Source organism: Myxocyprinus asiaticus, chromosome 18 (genome assembly GCF_019703515.2).
Source record: "Myxocyprinus asiaticus isolate MX2 ecotype Aquarium Trade chromosome 18, UBuf_Myxa_2, whole genome shotgun sequence".
NCBI classification, from domain to species: domain Eukaryota; kingdom Metazoa; phylum Chordata; class Actinopteri; order Cypriniformes; family Catostomidae; genus Myxocyprinus; species Myxocyprinus asiaticus.
This window is the reverse complement of record NC_059361.1, coordinates 18,420,363-18,438,366: the sequence shown is the minus strand read 5'-3', so window position 1 is coordinate 18,438,366 and position 18,004 is coordinate 18,420,363. Positions and strand designations below refer to the sequence as shown.

At 37.4% G+C, this 18,004-nt stretch overlaps 2 protein-coding genes across 2 annotated transcripts in view; one reads left to right on the top strand and one right to left on the bottom strand.

Moving 5' to 3' along the window:
• The window catches only part of map3k10 (mitogen-activated protein kinase kinase kinase 10), a 45,893-nt gene extending 42,327 nt beyond the window's left edge, over nucleotides 1–3,566 (top strand). The window contains exon 11 of the mRNA XM_051724373.1: nucleotides 817–3,566. Within this exon, the coding sequence (XP_051580333.1) occupies nucleotides 817–1,229 (413 nt within the window). The 3' untranslated portion in view covers nucleotides 1,230–3,566. The remainder of the gene's footprint in view (nucleotides 1–816) is intronic.
• Nucleotides 3,567–7,680: 4,114 nt separating this feature from the next.
• Nucleotides 7,681–18,004, bottom strand: part of LOC127456086 (tetratricopeptide repeat protein 9B-like) — a 35,223-nt gene continuing 24,899 nt past the window's right edge. Inside the window, exons 3-4 of the mRNA XM_051724405.1 lie at nucleotides 12,835–13,017; nucleotides 7,681–11,551 (exon numbers count right to left, since the gene is read on the bottom strand). Of these exons, the coding sequence (XP_051580365.1) occupies nucleotides 11,457–11,551; nucleotides 12,835–13,017 (278 nt within the window). The 3' untranslated portion in view covers nucleotides 7,681–11,456. The remainder of the gene's footprint in view (nucleotides 11,552–12,834; nucleotides 13,018–18,004) is intronic.

Genomic DNA, 18,004 nt, shown 5'->3' with positions numbered 1-18,004 from the left:
TATTTTATTTATATCAGCATAAATTAAAGGCAGTAAAGCAAATAATACAATTATGTAGAAATACTTTACAATGCAAAGTATGAGATTTATAATGAGAATTTGGAGGGAAAATTTTCTTAATTGAATGGAAATGTCACAACGCAAAAAAATATTAATTGTCCTAAAATATGCTTAATTTTCTTGCATATTGAGGCCCAGATGTACAACTAAACAAGAGGATAAGTACATCAGAGTCTCTAGTTTGAGAAATAGACACCTCACATGTCCTCAGCTGATAGCTTCATTGAATTCTACCTGCTCAACACCAGTTTTATATACCACAGAAAAGAGAAGATTCAGGGGTGCAGGCCTTATGGGAAGAATTGCAAAGAAAAAGCCACTTTTGAAACAGAAAACAAAAAGTTAGAGTGGGCAAAGAAACACAGACATTGGACAACAGATAATTGGAAAAGAGAGTATCTGTTACCTGAGCATCTGTACAAACTGACAGCTAGAATGCCAAGGATCTGCAAAGCTGTCATTGCTGCACGTGGAGGATTTTTTTTGATGAGAACACTATGAAGTAGTTTAAGAGTTCTGAAAAAAAATTTCATTGTAATAGTAATCTTTCACATTATTAATGCTCTGACTATACATTGTGATCAGTTGAATGCCACTTTGGGGAATAAAAGTACCAATTTCTTTCCATAAGAGCAAAATCTATACATTTTTCCAAACTTTTGGCTGCCAGTATGTATATATATATATATATATATATATATATATATATATATATATATATAGATTTAAATAATATTTTTTTTTGTTTTCCCCCAGGTTCTCATGAGACTCTTGACATTCCACGTCTACCTGACCCATCTATGGTCTACCCCCCTGCCCATCGCCGTAAACCTGCCCCTTCAATCTCAGTGCCAGAGCCAGACATTCATACGGGCACGCTCGAGCGTCCCAAAACCCTTGAGTTTGCTCCCCGCCCACGACCCACCCCAGCGCGGGCACGTCCAGACCCCTGGAAGCTCTCGTCTCTGTCACGGACACTCAGCTCATCTCCCGGTAGCAGCTGTGAGAGTCCGCTGGGATCAGGAGATAGTGGAGTAAGTGCAGGGGTGAGCGCTGCTCATCAAAGCCTCCTGGACATGGATATGGAGGGACAGAACCAGGACAGCACGGTCCCCTTGTGCAGACAACACCACCCGCAGCCCACTCTGTGTGGTAAACATTTCTCATAGAAAGACATAGTTCTCACAGCCTGGGATAATGCATCCCTAACCAGCACTCTGTGACAGTCGTAAGAGTTTGCCCTCTGATTCCAGCAAACCACGTTTTGTGATAGTCAGCTCAAATGGGAAAAGCTGCTCACTGCGGTGGCTAGACAGATGCCATCTAGACAGGTTGGGACCTAGTTAAGAGATAAATGACCTTGATTTGTTTATCTCAGCCTCTCTGCAATGACTCATTGTCTCTAAGCTTAATGGGCTTCATAATGGCTGAGGTTGTTTGGTTAAGTGCCAGCCTATAGCAAGAAGCTTTATTACATGGAGCAGGAGAGGGCAGTCTATCTACACCCCTGTTTCTCTGTAGGTCTGTGACCTTCCTTGTTTTTCCATATCTGCTATCATAGAGTCCGTCTCTCTCATCTTGGTCTTCGCAGACACAACCAGTTTTTGGTCTGAAGGAAAAATTACAAGCTCTTTTTTTTTTGCTATTGTTCCTTCCAGTGTGTAAACATTGTGAAGTTCAGTAAGGGGCCATTCACACGGGACGTGTTATTGTGTTCGAGTGTGCTGTTTGTCAAAGGAATGTTCTGGGTTCAGTACAAATTAAGCTCAATGAACAGCATTTGTTGCATAATGTTGATTTCCACAAAAGATTATTTCAACTCATCCATCATTTATAAAAAAATAAATAAAAATTGTGGCTGCAGTAAGGCTCTTTCAATGGAAGTAAATGGGGCCAGACCATAAACGCTAAACATACACATAGTTTTAAAAGTATTGTTAGCATTATTTTAGTGTGATTAAATTTCTTACTAACCGTAACGGTGTAAAGTCATATTCAATATTACTACTTCATTGTCATGACGACCTAACGCTGGCAATCTGGTACACACCATAACGCCATTTAATCCCTGATTTTATGACACTAAAATCATGTTAACACGTATAATGTTGATGTCTTGTGCCTATACTTTTGAAACAGTGTGTATTTTAATGTTTATGGACTGGCCTCATTCACTTCCATTGTAAGTGCCTTACTGTAACGAGGGCATAAAATAAGGGCATAAAGGAGGGACCAGTTGAAATTATTTTTTTGTGGTAATCAACATTATGCCACAAATGTTGTTGATTGACCTTAACTTGTATTGAACAAACAGTAACGCTCCTGTAACTGGTTTTTATATTTAAACGTGCAAGGTAGACATCTTTGAACATTGTGAGTGACCTGTTTATAAAACACCATGTCAAGTTTAAAACCGTTAAACTTTTAAAAAACGAGTCTTGAGACATCTGCGTTCTGTTCCATTATGTTGCGCCTAGCTGTTTTCAAACTCAAGAACGAGTCTTGAGTGAATCGCCGCCTAATTATTTCTTATTTATATTACAATCAGGAGAATTGTGAATGCAATTTATTACAATGGCACATGAAGCTCTTTGCATTCATTGTAACATATTGACACAATACAAAAATAGGTGTACTATAAGAATCTTATATTTTTCTTTGTGAAAAAAAAAAGTCATCTCATGGACTCTCTGCAAGGCCTAATCAGAATGTGAGAGCAGTCCAAATGTGAAATTAAACGTGGTTTGGTGTGCTGTGCTCAGAGCAGAGGCTTTCTCTCCATATGTGGAGGTACTTATTGTGTGTTTGTGAATGTGTATGAGTGCATGTCAGTTTTAATGAACCCTGGATGAGCAAACCCCTGCTCTGCTTATTCATTCTCCTCTAAAATAAAAATCCTCTGAATAGCCTCCCTTCTTTCTCAACACAATTACAGCTCCCTTGAGGAGCATTATGAGGAGAGCGGAAGGGCAGAAATGGGGAAAAGAGGGTGTTTTGTTACAATTTGCCATAAACAGCAAACGTGTACTACCTGTTTTTTTATTATTGTGTACCAAATAGCCAGACGGACCTCCTTAAGTGGAACCCCTGACGTTCTTCCTCTGCCTACTCAACAGTTCAGCTCAAGAGTAAAGAAACAGTATGCATGTACACAAGATTTTACCATGCGTAACCGCAGAGCATTTTGAAGGACAGTGTCATGGCATGTGATGACATCATAATGACGTTATTCTGTTGACGGACTTGAGTGTGCTGAGAAACACACCAGAGGTTTTTCAAATTCTTTGTGCTGAACCGTTACACCTGGTAGTAGACAGTATTTTATTGACTGTCCACCAATGAGTATGCCTGTATGTGTGTGAGAGATCGGGTGGGTGCGTGTGCATGTGTTGTGTGTTCTTATTTGTATGGGGTAATTCTCTGTGCAGGGGTTGAGCAAACCCACCCCCTTATTTCCTGTGTGAGGAACACAAAGTGTATTTATTAAAATAATTGTTACAATTGAAGTATTGATGTGTTGCTTTTGAAATCTAATTTCTCTTTCATTGCTCACTGTCTAACAAAAAATAGTCAGCTGTGGTTTAAGAATTACACAACGTCATCTTAAAGATCTTGTTACAAGCTGTAATAGCACATTCATTATTGTTTCAATTACAGGTTTTGGCTACTAACAGCTGACTTAATGGAGCACTGTTATGATAATTTATCGGGCTTACATTTTGATGTATAGTACAAGTCAAAAGTTTGGACACAGCTACTCTTTTCTAAATATTAATCTTTTTCACATATTAGAATAATATTGAAGTCAGTAAAACACATGGAAGTGAGAGTACCACAAAGTGACCAAAAATGTCAAATCAATCAAACCTCAAAGTCAGCTTACTTCATGAGGTGTCCACATGGGATGCTTTCCTGATAGTTACCATGGAAGCTGGGTGCTTGTTGGCTGCTTTTCCATCACTATCCGGCCCAACACCTATGGCAAGCATATTTATCATTGATTCCTTAAAAACCTTTAAAAATTTTAAGTTGCTAGTATGTATTCCAATAGTGACAAGTAACTTTCTCAATTTTACTAGTACTTCATTAGATACTAATCGCTATTCCAGTAATAACAAGTAACTATTCCATTGTTACTGGTAACAAATTACAACATTTTGCCATTTAATTATATGGGGATCTGTGGGTCAGATATCAACTATTCACTTTAGACTAGTATGTATTCCAATAGTGACTAGTATCTTTTTAAAATGTAACTTGTAAATATTTATTATATACTAGTACTCATTCCAATAGTATCTATTCCAGTTTTACTAGTACTTATTTACTATTCACTAGTGTCTATTCCAATTATTACTAGTAACATTTTTATTTAACTAGTAAGATTTTGAATTGAACTATACAGTCTCCATTCTGACAAGTAAAAAATCAGTTGTAACTAGTGAGATAAGAAACTGAGATATAATTGGAAATCAGTGCTAGAATACTTACTAGTAACTACAAATAGATAAAGCTTGCTAGAAGCCTAAGGAAAAAAATGTGCTTGCCATACCTATGTCATTCATAAATGAATGATTGAATGAATATTTGAACGAATGAAAAAGTTATTAAAATAGTCATACATGGGCACAATTTATATTTTTCCACAAAACTAATTTCAAGCATTTAACCATAAGCCTTCAGATCTTCATAATTAAATGTGTCCAGGCCCAATAAATCTTTCCCATCCACATAAACGAGAAAGTCTGATGTGTTTGAAAGGTGGCCACTAGATGTTGACAAAGTCATACACTGCTAGTTCACCGAATGAATGTGTACAATATGTGCTAATATGTTCGCAAAAGCATGAAAAAGCAAGAGCTTGCTGAACAGATTTACAAAATAAAATAAATGTAAAAATCATCAAGGCAAACCTTGAAAAGAAGTAAAGGAATATTCCAGGTTAAATAGTTAAACTCAATCGACAGCATTTGTGACAGTGTTGATTACCACAAAAACTTGTTCCTCCTTTTCTTTAAAAAAAAAAAAAAAACAACAACAACAATGGAAGTGAATGGGGCCAATTTTTGGAGGATTTAAAGGCAGAAATATGAAGCTTATAATTTTATAAAAGCACTTCCATTAGTTCTTCTGTTAAAACTCATGTATTATTTGCACTGTAAAGTTGTTTAAATCATCATTTTAACAGTCATTTGAGGGTTTTAGTATTTGTTGGCAAATAATTGGCTTTAATTTTATCACACTAATATCATGCTAACACATTTTGTATGTCTTGTGGCTATACTTTTGAAATAGCATTTTAACATTTACAGTTTGGCCCCCATTAACGTCCATTGTAAGTGCCTCACTGTAACCCAGATATTTGCTTTTTTAAAGAAAAGGAGGGGCAAGTCAAAATAATTTTTTGTGTTATTCAATATTATGCCACAAATGCCATTGCTCAAGATGAACTTGTACTGAACCTGAAATATTCCTTTAAGCTTAAAGATAAAAGCTGTGGGCAATATCAACATCTATCTTCTCCCTGTATACAAATCACTGCACCGCCAAGGACCCCTCTGTCAAGCTCCTGAAGTTTTGGCCTCATCCGAGATGACGATGAGTCTGCATACAGAAGGGAGGTTGAACATCTGGCTCACTGGTGCAGTCAAAACAACCTGGAGCTGAACATGCTCAAAACAGTGGAGATGATTGTGGACTTTATTGAGGAACATCCCAACACTGTCCCCCACACCATTCTAAACAGCACTGTGGCAGCAGTGGAGTCATTCAGGTTCCTGGGCACTACCATCTCACACCTGAAGTGGGAGACCCACATTGACTCCATTGTGAAAAAGGCCCGGCAGAGGTTGCACTTCCTTCACCAGTTGAGGAAGTTCAACCTGCCACAGGCGCTGCTGATACAGTTCTACTCAGCAGTCACTGAGTCTGTCCTCTGCACTTCAATAACTGTCTGGTTTGGTGCAGTACGAAATCAGACATCAGAAGACTACAAAGGACAGTTCAGACTGCTGAGCGGATTATTGGTTGCCCCTGCCCTCCCTTTAAGAACTATACACTTCCAGAGTGAGGAAAAGGGCTGGAAAAATCACTCTGGATCCCACTCACCCGGCCCACTATCTGAGGACATGGGAGGATACCACACTGAGGCATTCCTCTCCCTGAGAGAGATGCAGTGGAAACAAGACACAGTGTTGTAGACATGGCTAAATAAATAAATCCAGCAATAAAACTGCTGGATGAGGAGACTGACCTTAGAGTTAGTTCACCCAAAAATTATGTTAGTCTTTTGTGTTCCATGGAAGACAGAAAGTCATACGGGGTTGGAACATCATGAGGGTGAGTGAAAAATGACAGAATTTCCATTTTGGGGTGAACTAGCCCTTTAATTCCTTATTGGTTCTGTTTCCATTGCAGTGTAAACAGCTGACCAGAGCTGTTTTCATACAATAAACTATAACAGCCTCAGACTTGCCACTGCTGCTTACAACACCACACATGTACACACATACACAAACAGGCAGTCAAACGCTTGCATAGCTTTGCTCATTTGCTCTCGTCTGTGAAAGCAGCAGCCACTCTTACACTCCCAGACGCCAGCCAGTTACTTAGCAACCACACTTCACTTCCATGGCAATGCTATAAAACACAACAACAAAGAAAATAGGGGAAGATGGTGGACTTGACAGAACTGTGTAAAGGACTGTGTCAAAAGAATTATACACTGAGAGACAAAGATTCGATTTTGTCAATCACAAATTTACTTCAATTGTTAGATTTATGCTCTTTTATGGTCTGCTATATAATTTATTTTCTAAATGATCTAAAATGCTGCTCTCAGTATCAACATACTGTATTTCCATGCTTCAAATTATTTTATATAGTCTTCCTTTTTAAAAAAAAAAAAAAAAAAATCCCCCTTTCTCCCCAATTTGGCATACCCAATTCCCAATGCTCTCTAATTCCTTGCGATGGCACAGTTACTCACCTCAAAAAAGGAGGACGAATCTCAGTTGCCTCCGCTTCTGAGACAGTCAGCCTTAATCTTTCATTCTTGATATAATATACAAATGGGCCATTTCAAATGTATAAGTATTCCCCTCTCTGATGTTGCAAATAATTGTGTCAGTGTAGGGAGACATCCCTTGACGTCTGTTGCACGTTCAACACAATAACAACGCAAGTCCTCAAGTGAACTTGCTTCCCACCCAACATTTTATTCTCACTTGGAATTACATCACGTGATGAAAATAAAAGGGTTGTGAATGCTGTTTCATGTTGATTTGAAAGCTTATTGGTTAAAAGATGGCAATTTTGGTGCTGTAGTTCACTGTGATTGTTATTGACCATATATTCAAATGAAGATGGTTTGTGCAGATGGAGATGGTTAAGGCAGTTTGGAAAGACATTTCTGATTCACCAAAAAAAAAAAAAACTCTCTCCAAAAGGAACATCAGAACGTCATTTACTTGATTACATCAGAAACTGGGGATTTTCTGGACTATAGTTCATGCAAGTTTCTCTGACCTTCATCATTTCATTTCTTCTCTAAATGTCAATGCTAGGTCTTGCACTAGATTAGAGTCGATTTTACATTAAAGAAGCAAACAAAAATACTCGTTGAGTTTCTCTTTTTAAACTTTATTTGTAGACTTGAAATACCAATCAATAGTGCATTCCTGGACTTGCAGGTAAATGTAACCATTTCGCAGGTCTTCTGATGTTCAGTGGAAGTATGCACTTCCCAAGAAGGCAATGAATGATTGCATTAATGCATTACCATTATAGTAACTGGAGCAACCAGAGGGTCCATGTCTCTCTCTCCAGAACAGGCAAGGGAATAGGAAAAAGAAAGCAGTGGATTTTTTACTCTCTCTTCTGGGAATCCCCTACTGTCATTTTATAACCCACACCAGATGACCTTTCTCTCTAGAGGTCAAAAGGCATACCCTGAATCCTTGGACTGGCAATTCCAACAAAAAACAAGCCTAAGACATCACAAATAAGCCAAGATACAAGAGGGAAACTGAACATTTACACAGGTACAAAGTTGCCCCTTACAATGTTAAATATATTTTTCATAAATCTCTTTTATTTATCCTTGTCGTTTGCTCTCTCACATATTGATAAAAACAACTGAATCAAGTAAAGCTTTTGACAACCATTTTTAAACCGCACAAGTCTACTTTGACATTCAACAAATACATACCTCAAGTGACATCCAAAAAAAGTAAAGTACATATAGTTTATTTGCTTGTCCATAACCAGTATGTGTTTTTGTTGTTGTTTACTGACAACAGTCACGTCTGATGTTTCTCCATCTGTGCAGAAAGCGATTCAGCACGTCGGGATAGTATATGAACCACAGCTGAAAGAAGCAAAGGTGATGACTGAAATTCCATACAGGATATCCGCATTATCAGCATTGCTTTGTTATGGACAAAATGACCTTTACCATATACAGAAATTAAAAGAACATATCAAAGGTAATGTGTAGAGAGAGCAGCCACAAAACAGAAGAGACAAGAGACAGAGCTAAAAGGTAGAAAGCGACAGAACAGCACAGAAAAAAGCACTTGATTTCTCGTCAATCTGTGCTGCATTATCAATAATTGCTTTGATCACTTAATGGGGCACTCAGTAAGTTTTTTTTTTTTTTTAAGTTTCACTGGCTCTTCTTTGCCCAAGTGTACTCGGACTATATACCAACACCTACAGGCATGGATGCATTAGGTTTTGTTAACTGCTGCCACTTCACACTGCTGCTTTTTTTATTATTCATTCTGCTTGGACAACATGATCACACAGGAAACTGATATGTTGGATCCAAATGTTCATGTACCCAGAAATAGACCCCATTCTGCCATATTACAAGCGCCATCCCCCATCAGACATTTTTGCATCAATATAAACACGATCACCTTTTCGTCTAACATCACTTTTCCATCAACCTCCCAGACATGAAAACCAGGAAGTAACTGCGTTCTTATAAACAATGATGAGTGTGATTCTGAGGTTGGATTTTGGGGTCAGCCACTGACATGATAGGGGTCTTAATATCATGGGAGTATCATTTTAATTACAGCTGTCAAAATTGCTATTTAATTATGTGGAACTAAAGTGAAGAAATTACTGAGTGCACCTTTAAGACAGCATTTTATCAACACAACCTCCAGTTTCAAAGCTATAGTATGGCAACTGCCATTGGCTTACTACTCTGCTTTCTGAATCTCATCAGGATGTCTTCTTATGCGAATCTATGGCACAAAATCCCCAGAGTCCCACTGACACAATTAAATCTATGCCTTATATTAGTTCAGATGGATAATATCATCGGTCTGTCCCCATCTCCTCAAAGCCATTAATCCAAACTAGACTCAGAATGACATGTGCTGTCAAAGGCATCTGCACATTCTAATGAATCCACTGGAGATACTCCTTTGACGGACAAAACATAAACAGATTTTTGTGGTTGAGTAAGGTTGTATCCATCAAAAGGCTAGGAATATGGACTTTGAGGTTCAAAAAACCATAAGATTAAGAGAAATTGCACCTCAAAATTTAAATTCTCTTATAATTTACTCACCCTCCTGCTATCCCAGATTTGTATGACTTCTTTCTTCTGCTGAACACAAACAAAGACTTTTAGAATAATATTTAAGCTCCATACAATGCAAGAGAATGGTGACCAGAATTACAAAAGCTCCAAAAAGCACATAAAGGCAGCATAAAAGTAAACCACATGACTCCAGTGGTTTAATAAATGTTTTCTGAAGTGATCCAGTTGGTTTTGGTTGAGAACAGACCAAAATGCAACTCCTTTTTCACTGTACATCTTGTCATTGCAGTCTCTAGGCACGATCATGATTTCAAACACAATCACACGTCCTAGTGCTTGATGCATGTGCAGAGCGCTAGATGGCGCTCACCAAGAGAGACTGCTGTCAAGATGTACAGTGAAAAAGGAGTTACATTTTGGTCTGTTCTCAACCAAAACCAACTGGATCGCTTTAGAAGACATTAATTAAAACAATGGAGTCTGATGGATTATGTTTATGCTGACTTTCTCTTTTTTTGGAGCTTTTGGAGTTCTGGACACCATTCACCTGCATTGTATGGACCTACAGAACTGAGATATTCTCCTAACTATCTCCATTTGTGTTAAGCAGAAGAAAGTAAGTCATAAACATCTGGGATGGGATGTCAAGGACAGCCATGGTCACCAATCACTTTCAGCTTGGACATTTGTGTTTTTGATGACATGAGGGTGAGCAAATGATGACAGAATTATCATTTTGAGTTGAACTATACTTTTTGGTTTAGCAGCCCTACCAATTGCCACATCATAGCATTTTCAGTATGGCTCCATTAGTTAATAATATCCCAAAAGTCTCCATAACCATTATAACATAATCAGGTTGAATATGGGAAAAGGGGTTATTAGACAGACCAATGTTTCAACATTTGTCAGTGGGAAATGGACAACAAGTTTCACAAAACATCTGCTAACATCAGTACGGAGGATTTTGTATCTTTGACAAATGGAAAGATTTCAACTTGTTTAAACCACTATAGTACCGTATAACGAACTGGGACAAAAACAAAATCGATATTAAAAGGACAGATTACATACACTTGAATTAGCCCTTGAATTGAAACAATTCAGAAATTGAGTTGAGATATGCCCAAATTCAAGAGAGAGAGAAAGGTATCAGAAAATAACAGGCATTGCAGGCGAGTGTGAATTGAGATCAACATCCAGCAAGATTGAGATGGTGCTCTAAAACGTTGACCTTCCTTCTCATTATTGAGCAGAGTGGATGGGAAACAAGTGGCTCTCACTTTGAGTTCAATGGTCACTAGTCTAATCATTGACCTATAACATCTGCACTTCAGTAGCAGTGTGGCTTTGATTCTTGTGCTTTCACTCTTTTTTCTGCCTATAGACTCAAGACACACAGGAGCCCTATCTCAATTCAACCAGCCTACATTACATTAGATTATGATTCTATAAAAGACATTATGCACATTTTGATATCCTTACTTGATAATGTAATTTTAAATTGGTATGTCAGAACCCCTGTGTTTATATAATTATTATACAGCGTTTCCTTGTTTGTTTGTTCATCAGTCTGATTCTCTATACCTGGGAAATGAAAAGCACCGGGGACATTGGATTTAAAGGGACAGAGATACCTCAAAGAAAGAAAAGACAGTCGCAAGGTTTTGTGCTGTAGTTGTGCCTGTTTCGAGTCCTTTTCATAGGGTGGCACAGCATGTGTATCCTGGTTGTCCATAGGATGAACTGCGTTGTGGAAAAGGGGAGAGACTCGGAAAGAGAGGCTTTCTATTGGGAGGGCCTGGCTTCAGGAGGTGAAGTGGGGGTGGTGGGGGAGTTAACCCAATGACTCTTTCCCAATCTCACGCACCTGCTGACTGCTCTTACTTATCTTCATCTCCGTCAGCTGGATGTATCGAAGCACGTTTGTGTCTGGGTGGAGAGAATAAAGTAAAGTAACTGTTGGGTAAAAAAAAGAAAAGAAAAAGTAATCCATAACAAAACACTAATTACTTCTCTAAAAATTGTAATCAGATTAGTTTAATGATTACTTTATTGAAAAAGTAATCACATTACTAATTACTTTACCTTTAAGTTACTTTCTAAAATACTTTCACATAAAAAAATTTGAAAAGTCAGTACTTACTGTAATTGAAAGACAGCAATTGTAATCTAATTACAATAATTTAAACAGTAACTAACTACCTGAATATAAGAAAAGCAAGGGAGGAAGAAATTAGGAAACCAGCCTTAGGGCGGTGTTCACGCAGGATGCACGTGAGTGGACTGTGCACAACAGAATTGAACAGAAGGTGCATTTAGGAGTGTGTTAACTCCCAAACACTATTTCGAATGTACACATTCAATAATTTAATGATGTTTATCCCGCCCCCAGATAAATTTGATTGTTCAATTGTATTTTTGTGGCAAAACGTTCGTCATATTACGTAGTAGCTTCAATTTACATATTATTTTCATGTTATTTTCAAATCAAAACAAATGCATGTTAAAAAATATATATCCATATTTAAAAATAAATGTACCTACTGAAATGTGTAATATAGAAGCTGCATTATTTAAACATATCTACATACAGTACATCCATGAATGTGATCAAATATGAATATTTGAAATTATCAACTTTTTTTTTCTAAGTTGTACTATTTTTTATATTTTAACCTTTTGAACTTTTTTTAACAAGGCATCCTAAAAATGCAGCACACACAAACTACAAGACCAAACTGCAGTGTGACAGGCAAAAATGTTGGTCTGCTGCATGTGTACATTGTGTACCAACAATTTAAAAGCAGTGTAGCTGGAACAAAAGAATGCATCCTAAGATTGTCGCCTGCAATCAGTGGCAGATTTAGGCATGGGCGACATGGGCAGTTGCCCAGGGCGGCATCCCAATATGCAAATGTCTTCAATATAAAATATGCATTCCTCTTCAGTGTAAACAACTTGCTTCACAAATCACTTTTGGAGCTCACACGTACCCATACGCTCAACAACACTTACCGCTTTGGCCACTGGGGGCAGTGTTTCGCATTTGGGTAAGAACAGAGATTTTGGCTAAAGAAAAGTCAACCTAATGTTTCCGATTTCACTGTGAGATCTGGGAAAAATGTCAAACCATTACATTTGAGTTCAATCAATGTATGACATGCATATATTATCTGTAGGATACATGATATAAAATCATTCGAAATGCCCACCTGTGGGTTCACGGCACTTGGCATCGCGTAGGTAACGCAGGGCACACTCGTAGTCTCCAAGGTGGTAGAAGGCGATTCCAGCACGATACATGGCCTTAAAGTGATCCTGCTGGTGTCCCAGTACCTTCAAACAGTATTCCTTAACTCGCTCATAATTCACCAGTTCCGACTGCAGCAAGCATGCTAGAAAGACAGATGGATCAAATGGAAAGAGAGAGAAGCAGGAAGAGAAAAGAAAGGCAGGATTAGAAAAATGACAAGGACAGGGCAAAATAATAAAACAGGGAGAATTAATAAATCAAAGAACAGCTAGAGAGAAGGGAATCAAAATAGCCAGGAAATAAACAGGTACAACATTGTCTACAACACCCGGGCCTGAGTGATAAAGTAAGAGAAGGCACAGTATGTTTTCTCACAGTCATCAGTTGTACTCAAGGTCTGAGAGCAGCTGTTTTTAATGCTACTGGTTGCAGTCAGGCTCCAGATAATCACACTGGCACAAAGAGAAGGTCTAATTGCATCTTTTAGCCACTCTTTGTTCAGTAACAGAGATGAAGTAATTGTTTTATCTGCTAGTCTAAAGAAAACGAAGCTAATACAGACACATCCTAGAGATCTAAATATGTGGCTAAATGCTAATGTGCGTGATTCATTGTGTCACCAAATGAAACTACAAAAATAATGACCAGTTTTCCAGAAAACTACCCCCATCTGTCAGTGGTGGGACAGACAGTCCCACCCCAAACTCCAGGCACTGATGAATATGTAATATATAGCTTTAATATCTATAGGTTAATGGCTAAAAAGAACAAAAACAGAATTTAAAACAAAATGACCAATGACAGATCAGATATACCTGATTATGGTGTGCAAATATTTTATTGAATATTTAAAATATCGAAGGATGCTGGTTCAAATAAAGCTACAGCTAATGCTGTGTGTGTGTGGGTGGGTTTGGGTGGTTTACAAGGACTTTTTTTAGGTTACAAACTGGTAATTACAACGGTATTATGCTATAAATGTGGTTTATGAGGACATTTCTAGTGTCCCCATAATTCAAATCGCTTAAAAAAAAACATACTAAATGATGTTTTTTTGAAAATGTAAAAATGCAGAAAGTTTTTTGTGATTGTTAGGTTTAGGGTTAGGGTTAGGGGATAGAATCTATAGTTCGTACAGTATAAAAATCATTATGTCTTTGGAGAGTCCTCATAAAGATAGCCGCACCAACGTGTGTGTGTCTGATAAGTTCAGGCGTTTCTCGTTATGGACTAAATTCATCTCTAGGTTAATCTTATGACGTATATGTTTAAACCTTATTTACTTCATATGGTTTGTTTACATTCTTGCCATCATCAAACCTCTTGTTTTAAACAATGGATTGCTATGGATACAAAAGTGCATCCAAAGAATACAGTGGGGTCAAAAAGTAGGAAACCACATTGAAAATATGTGATTTTTCTCTTCATTTCAATCTGGAAATAAACAAAGTTTTAGGATTTTAAAAAGTTTAAAAGGAAGAACATTAAATTATGACAAAATGAAGGAATTCTGATTTCTGCACTTTTTCTTGGTCAAATCAAATGTAAAAATATTTGTGACCATGTTAATTATTTTGCACAAAAGGTCAGTTTTTTGGACTATTCTTAAAATCATGCTGGGATAACATGGATCATCAGGTTTTGCACAAACTTGTGAAGTCCATGCCAGTTCAAGTGCTTTCATTTAAAGCAAAAGGGAGACATACCAAATACTATGAAATAGAAATAAGAAAAGGTTGAAAAATGTTGATCCCCACTTAGGGTCTGCCAAAACAATACTTGTTTACTGCATCATTGTAGCACCAACCTTGGCCCAGGCTGACTGGCAGAGGTCTGACCCCTGCCAAGGTTAATGTCTGTCTGTGCAGTTGAGAGCCTTCTGACCACCAAATACACTGACCAAAACTGCTGCTACCGACAACCTCCCTCTGTCCGCTCCTCTTACATTGCTTTAACCATTACTCAGCTTGCTGCTGACACCTTCGTGAAAGACATAAGTCAAGGACATCAGCACAAGAAAGGAAGTCAGCAGTAACAGAGCATAAGAGAGAGCAATTGGTTGAACATATATTCAAACATTTTCAAGACAATTTCTCAACACACAAATTCTACACAACATGGAAGGTGTCAATTTACCAGTAGACAAACTGAATAGAATATCTGTCACAACCCTCTCTAAAAATAATAAATGAATGAAAATTACCGATTGACGTATATACTGTATAATATAAGTTAATATTTATATTATCGGTACCATGTTCATTAAATAGTTTCAAGTTTTATTGGTCACATACATAACCATACGACATGTTGTTCATTCCATTTTAACAAATTTATTTATATATAATTTGCTGTCCTCAAATTGTATTACGGATATATTATATATTGGGAATGCATCATCTATTGAAAAACCCATATGGGTTGACTATTGTAAGAAATGGTTTCATAATGAATCCTTAATTTAAAAAATTTAATTTATTTAATCAGAAATGCAATAGAGATGTTGAAAACAAATTCCATCATCACAAGTTGAAAAATAGTTAATAAATAAATAAATAAAATACAAAATAAAAAAAAAAAGAATACTGAAAGAACATGATGAGAACATAATGCACTATATGACAAACTATTGTATATCAGTCATCAAAAACAACCGGAAACCATTGGACTTCCAGATTTACCAGTCTGCCTACAAATCAGAGGGATTTTATTTACATTAAATTTCATTATTAATTTTTATATTTAAAATGTAACATTTTAAATTTAAATTTTGAATTTAAATAAAAAATATTACATTTTACATTTTAAATTACATTTAAAATTGTATTAAAATAAATGTAAATAAAATCCCTCAGGTTTGTAGGCAGACTGGTAGGATTATGACATAAGCACCAGAAAACAGAGATTGCTGATAAAAGAAAAACTTTGCTGCTACATAGAAAAAACTAAACACCTAACATCTGCTGACTGCACAAACAGCTGTTAAATCAAACTTGCATATATAGTCAGTGGAGAAAAAGGGGGAAAACGTGGTTTGCCAAACATAAGGTTATAAAGACAGAAGGAATGGCAACAACTAATGCCGAGTTTACACTACACGATTTTAGGCCCGATTTTCACTCGCCGACAGTTTTGTGGAGATCGCGGACAAAAGCCCGAAATCATAGGCAAATCAGTGCTCGCTCCCGTGAGCGACAAATGCAATGTATGAATTATCAAAGACGTGATCTTAGAGAAGCACCGATGTGTCGCCAATGTCAGCGAGATATCTAGCATGTTAATTATCTGGACCTGTCTGCGATTCCAAATCGTGAAATGTGTTTTGACTGAATACAACAGCAGCGTTGACCTACAGCCAATGAGAGAGCAAGAAAAGGGGCACGGGAAGTTTCAGTGGGAGGAGTCCTGATGTACCTGCAACAGAACATCAACTAGCATGGCTGCGGTATCAAGAAAGTCTCATTGGACTGAAGTAATGGAGGAAAAACATTTTTCAGTAGGAGGTACTTTTTCATTTTGTAATCAATAAAATATATGATGCCTTTACACATTATGTAAATGAGATTAAAAACATACACATCATATTCTGAAATGCATAACATATGATCATGCATTTGTTTTCATTTTTCGTATCACTTCTCACGTGTACTCTGTTGTGAAACAGAATTTGGAGTCCAGAGTCGTTGGGGATTCATCAATAGTGAAATGTTTTGTAATGTGTTCACCCCTGTCACCGATTCCTCATGTAATTTGAAAACCCTACGACTTCCATGACAAGAGAGACAGTTGTGTAATATGAACGATACCACAATCTGACGTCTTTGAAAGTCGTGTAGTGTGTAGGAGGCATTACAAACACAGACGTGAGATAAATTATGATTACATGAAATATGAAAAGCTATTAGAGGAAACACCTTAACCTACATTTGTTCATTATAGCTAAAATTTCATTTTGACTAGACTTTGTCTTGTAGAGGCGTTCTCTCTCCCCCACTGTCTCATTCTGCCCTTTTCATTTCTTGTACTTTTCCTGTTCAACTAATTTAATCCCCAGCTAACAAAGGAACTGGAGGTGTTACATTCGTATTGAATTTCCTTCTAGGACAATACAGCAATAAATCAATAGGCTAAAGATATGTGACACACTTCTGGCATCATTTTAAGCATCTTAACAGTGTCGTAATCACTTTATAAGAGGGATTGAGGGGGACCAGTTTCCCCCAATATTCAGATAAATTGATGACCAATCTGGGCTTTTCAACTGTTGATTCTTAAACTGTTATAGCCTACTTGGTCCACCCAATCCTGAATATGGGGTTTCATCATTGCATCTTAACAGTGACCAATGGCTTTGTGATACAATATATGGCCATAAGTATATGGAAATTCCCTTTTCTAATAAATATGTTTGGCTATTCCAGTAATTCCATTGACATCAAATCTTATTGCTATGGCATAATGACATTTTAGAGATTTGTGTGCTTCCATCTTTGTGGCAGCAGTTTTGGAGGGCCCATTTCTATTCTGACATGAAAATGCCCCTAGGCACAAAGCAAGGTCCATAAAGATATGGTTTACTGAGTCTAGTGGGGAAGAATTTGACTGATCTTCTTTAGTGAGTCTGATATCAACATGCAGGATGACAAACACACACAACTGGAGCTCAGGTTAATACAGCTACTCCACTAAAAAAAACTTATAAATTAGTATCACACTGACATAAAATAGTGATTGATATATGTCATCATGAAATCAGAGACCCTCTCCTCAAAATCCAAACTCAAGTGGTCACAGGAGATGCATTAAAGCGACCAGTTGAAAACAGCGTCAGAGATTGCAAGCCAGACCTCATCGCCAAACATCACTTGACACCCTGACCTCACCAATGCATTTGTGTCTGAATGGGAGCAAATCCCAACATGTTTAAACATCTAGTGGAAAACCTTCCTAGAAGATTTGAAGCTGTTATAGCAGCAAAATAATAGCAGCACATATGGGTGTGGTGTTCGAATATCCACATACTTTTGGCCATGTAGTGCAGTCAGATTTTCTAGGCTGGCACCACACTATCCTGCTTTAACCCGGGTTACTCACCCGAGTGGGCTGAGAGAGAGAAACTGCCTTTCGGC